Below are 4678 nucleotides of genomic sequence, written 5' to 3' on the forward strand. Positions count from 1 at the left end.
CGCACAGGCAGAAGAGCGTGTCGCCCGGGACTGGGAGGGACCAGCTTCCCGCTCTAAATAAAGCACGTCCCGGCGGCGGCCCGGGGCCCTGGGCTCCTTCGATATTGGGGCGTTGGCGCGCGAGAATCCGTGAGCCCCGCAGCCCGCTGGCACCGACCTTTTCCCCTTCCCTGGCCGGCAGCTGAACAGGGTCCCGCGGCTGCGCCGGGAGGAACCGTGGGTGGGAAAGCCGCTGCAGCTCAGGGGGAAGGGGGCCGAGGGAGCTGTCACTTGTTGCGGCTAATGAACGGTGCCCGACCGTGGAACGCAGCTGTTTCTAAAGTCTTTAGCTGTGCCCGCGATCCCCCAGCCTGCGCCCCTCAGCTCGGAGCCGGGAAGCAAGGGCAAGCGGGAGCAGCTGGCCATGCGGGAGAACAGAGGACCGCGCCCCGAGAGCCCGCCTGGCTGGGTGCTAGGTGCCCGAGGGGCGCAGGTCCGGTCCCGCTTGCGGCCGCTGCCGGGGCTTCCAACCGCAGAGCGTCCTCCCTGACGGGGAAACCGCACGGGACACAACCCAACGCAGCTCGTCACCTACTTACAAATCGCTGTCGCTAGGATTCCCGCCACTCCTCTCAGACCAGCCCCCCACCCCTGCCACTTTTCGGAGTCCCCCGCCCCCGTCACTGCCTCCCCGGAGCTGCGGGGCAGTCGGACGCGGAGCCGCAGAGCCGCGAGGACGCCCGGCTGGAGCTGCCCTTTTGCAGCCGAGCCGGCGCCCCCTGCTCTTCACCGTGGTGTTGGGCGGGCTCCCCTGCCGCCCTCGCTCCGCTCCTCCCGGCTCTCTTCCCCGCTCTCCTTCCGCAGGTCTCGGAGCTCCACCACCGCCGGGTGCGGCGGGGCAGGCGCGATGCGGCAGCTGTGCCGGGGCCGCGTGCTGGGCATCTCGGTGGCCATCGCGCACGGGGTCTTCTCGGGCTCCCTCAACATCCTGCTCAAGTTCCTCATCAGCCGCTACCAGTTCACCTTCCTGACCCTGGTGCAGTGCCTGACCAGCTCCACCGCGGCGCTGAGCCTGGAGCTGCTGCGGCGCCTCGGGTTCATCGCTGTGCCCCCGTTTGGCCTGAGCCTGGCTCGCTCCTTCGCGGGGGTCACCGTGCTCTCCACGCTGCAGTCCAGCCTCACGCTCTGGTCCCTGCGCGGCCTCAGCCTGCCTATGTACGTGGTCTTCAAGCGCTGCCTGCCCCTGGTCACCATGCTCATCGGCGTCCTGGTGCTCAAGAACGGCGCGCCCTCGCCGGGGGTGCTCGCGGCCGTGCTCATCACCACTTGCGGCGCGGCGCTGGCAGGTGAGCGGGACCCGCGCGGACCCCCGGTACACCCCACCCCACCAGTCAGAGACCGCGGAGATCACTTAGGGCAAAGCCCTCACTTCCAGATGGGGAGACTGAGGCAGAGAGAGGCGGAAAGCTTTGAACGTGGTCGCTCGGCTCGAAAACGGTACTTCTGAGACCCAGCAGAGCCTTCCCCAGGGTTCCGGCCTCCCCCTTTCAGAGCCCCCTCCCCCGCCCCCCGTCCTGGCTTCCGACCCCCGCCCGTCTCACTCCGTATCGCCCTTCCGTTCTCGCCCTCCCCCTTCCGTCTTCCCCCTTTATTCGTTCCTTCCTCCGGGAGGGGTGGGAGAGCAGCCTGAGCCTGGGAGCTAGAGTCCCCAGACCAAGACGGATGGAGGAGGCCGTGAACTTCCCTGGGTCACTCGGGGCCGGAGTAGGGAGGGACGACGGGAGCCAAGCTGGAGCCCCGGGGCTAGTTTGGGATCTCCGGCGCCGCGCGGGGGCCTGCGGGCGCGAGGCAGAGGCAACTGGATTGAGACCCGTGCGGGCCGGGCTTGGAGGACTGAGCGAGATGGGAGCTGGCGAAGCGGGGTGCCTTCATTCGAGGGTCGAGGGGAGGGTGTTCTTCGCCCGGTTCCCAGCCCGCCGGCGGTTAGAAGCCACTAGCCGGGGCCCGCTCGCTCCTCCGGTGCCCCACGGAGGCGACAGGCGTACCACGTGCCTGGGTGACATCCGTGCCAGCTCGGGAAGCCACAGCGCCTACCCCGAGGGCATCTGCGCTGTCCTGGGCCTCTGTCTTGGATAGAGGTAGACGGGAGACCCCCGGGGATAAGGAAGGGAAGGAGCGCCTCTCCTGCCTCGAACTGGGCATTGGCTGAACTTGGCTCTTCCTTTCGATAAGCGTGGGTAGAGCTGGGCGCGAACCCTGTCTACTTTCCAACAGACGCCTTTGCCCCAGTGGGTACCCACCCTTGCCAACCCGGTGTCTCCTCTTTTTCCTTCCTGCCCTGGCTCCTCCGGCCTCTTGATGCGCTCCAGGAGCCGGCGACCTGACCGGCGACCCCATCGGGTACGTGACGGGCGTGCTGGCGGTGCTGGTGCACGCCGCCTACCTGGTGCTCATCCAGAAGGCAAGCGCCGACACGGAGCACGGGCCGCTCACCGCGCAGTACGTCATCGCTGTCTCCGCCACCCCGCTGCTGGTCATCTTCTCCTTCGCCAGCAGCGACTCTATCCACGCCTGGACCTTCCCCGGCTGGAAGGACCCGGCCATGGTGTGCATCTTCGTGGCCTGCATCCTGATCGGCTGTGCCATGAACTTCACTACGCTGCACTGCACCTACATCAACTCAGCGGTGACCACCAGCTTCGTGGGGGTGGTGAAGAGCATCGCCACCATCACGGTGGGTATGGTGGCCTTCAGCGATGTGGAGCCCACCTCTCTATTCATTGCCGGAGTCGTGGTGAACACCCTGGGCTCCATTATTTACTGCGTGGCCAAATTTTTGGAAACCAGAAAGCAAAGCAATTACGAGGACTTGGAGACGCAGCCTGGGGGAGAGGAGGCGCAGCCAAGTGGAGACCAGCTGCCGTTCGGCTTGGAGGAGCTGCCCGCGGAGGGTGGAAGTGGCGGGTCGGAAGGTGGGACGGCAGCAGGTGGCTCCACTCAGCAGGGTGGGCAAGAGGCGAGGGGCGGCCCCAGAGGAGTCCCGCTGGTGGCCGGGAGCTCGCAGATCTCACACAGTCCTGCAGAAGTGAGCAAGAGGTCATTAAAGGATACTTACCTGGAAGTGTGGAGGTTAGTTAGGGGAACCAAGTACATGAAGAAGGATTATTTGATAGAAAATGAAGAGTTACCCAGTCCTTGAAAAGGAAATGCATATATGTATATATGTACATACCCTTATTTTCTATGTTAGAGATGACATATTTTAATGAGGAGCCGCCCAATATTTTGCTTTGAGGAGTGGGGAAGGGAAGCAAAGAAAGAAGCTGAAACGCCTGATAGCAACAAAATTAGCAACGGCGTGTGAATAATTTAGCGCGAGTTTAGCCGAGCATCACAGAGACAAAAGAATGTGAAGGTGACTAACAAATTAAGGCAGGGTTTCCGGCTGCAGACTCCTGGCACATTTTTTTCATTATGACCATAACCACGTATCTGCATGTACCAAGAGTCCTTCAACCACCCCCTACAAAGATGGAGTGTAGAAATGATGGCAGCGCTTAGTAAACTCAAAGATTACATGCAGGGGCACCTTTTTGATGATAGTTAGATCTATAGTTTTTATGGCCAGCTGGGAAGAGTATATTATTGAAATGACATTTTTAAATACACTGATGTTTACTGTTTATAGTCATCTAAAATATGTTTCCTCTAATATTTCCTCACTTTTAAAAAATATATAAGTGCTCTACTATTCTATTATATATTGGTAGAAAATGTTAAAGCTATTTTGAAACTGAATCCTTAGCTTTCATCATGAAGTTTAAAGTTGGCTTTTAGTAATTATAAAAACAATTGGAGAGGTTGTTTTGGTTCATTGCTTTATAATATTTATTACTGAATGCCATAACCTTTTTAAAAAACAGTTTGACTGTGTCCAGTATTCTCTCAAGGAAATGCAACGGCTGACGTATAATTCAGTATTAACTGAAACCCAAACAGAAATGAGACCGTTCTGTTAAGCTAGGCCTTTCAAGTTGCACTGCACATCCAAACCGTGTTACAAAAAGAGCAACTGCTATATTCACTTTATGATATTTTTCTATCTTAAATTTGTCAAAATAAAGTATGAGTCTCTCTGCTAAAAGGGATAATGTTAGAAATTTGTTCTAGACACATCTGTGTCCTCTTGCTGTTGTGTGGCGTGTGTTTGCCTTCCATGGTGGTGTTTTAGTCTCTGGGATGCAGGGCCCATCCCATCAGGAGCTTCCTAAATTAGCATGGCAGTTTGGTTTCAAACAACAACAGCATCAAAACACTCTCATTTTCCAGTCAAGGAAAAGTAAAGTAAAATAAAGTCCTGCCTCATGCTGCAGTGTGAAAGCCATCCACAGCTGACTTCAGTTAACATAGAGTTTGAGACATAATAGTAGCGGGCAGCCAGGGGGAAGTCTTCCTGTGAGCCCTCTCCTGGAGAGGTACTTGGAGGGTGAAGACACTCATTATTTGCCAGCATATTTCTGAGAGTCTCAGATGGTGGCGTCCTTTATTTTTCTTTATTTTTCCAAAAATCAAAACAGAGCAAAAAGCAGAGGCGTCAATTTGTCTCCACAAGTTGGTTAAGTGACATTGTAATGGTTTGTAATGGTTTGTGACTGGGTCTGGTTGACTTGTTCTCACGGCAGTTGATTGTTTCCATAGG

General features: G+C 57.2%; 1 protein-coding gene across 1 annotated transcript; it reads left to right on the top strand.

Moving 5' to 3' along the window:
• The first annotated feature begins 700 nt into the window (after positions 1–700).
• SLC35D3 (solute carrier family 35 member D3) lies at positions 701–4090 on the top strand. Its single transcript, XM_030852859.2, has 2 exons — positions 701–1325; positions 2349–4090. The coding sequence occupies exons 1-2, from the start codon at positions 887–889 to the stop codon at positions 3176–3178; spliced, it is 1269 nt and encodes a 422-aa protein (XP_030708719.1). The 5' UTR covers positions 701–886; the 3' UTR covers positions 3179–4090.
• The last annotated feature ends 588 nt before the right edge of the window (positions 4091–4678 follow it).

Source organism: Globicephala melas, chromosome 14, assembly GCF_963455315.2.
Source record: "Globicephala melas chromosome 14, mGloMel1.2, whole genome shotgun sequence".
Classification (NCBI taxonomy): domain Eukaryota; kingdom Metazoa; phylum Chordata; class Mammalia; order Artiodactyla; family Delphinidae; genus Globicephala; species Globicephala melas.

Coding starts and splice junctions, on each gene's coding strand:
- SLC35D3 (XM_030852859.2), top strand. CDS start 887: ATGCGGCAGCTGTGCCGGGGCCGCGTGCTGGGCATCTCGGTGGCCATC. Junction 1,326..2,348: donor TTGCGGCGCGGCGCTGGCAG/GTGAGCGGGACC, acceptor GATGCGCTCCAG/GAGCCGGCGACCTGACCGGC.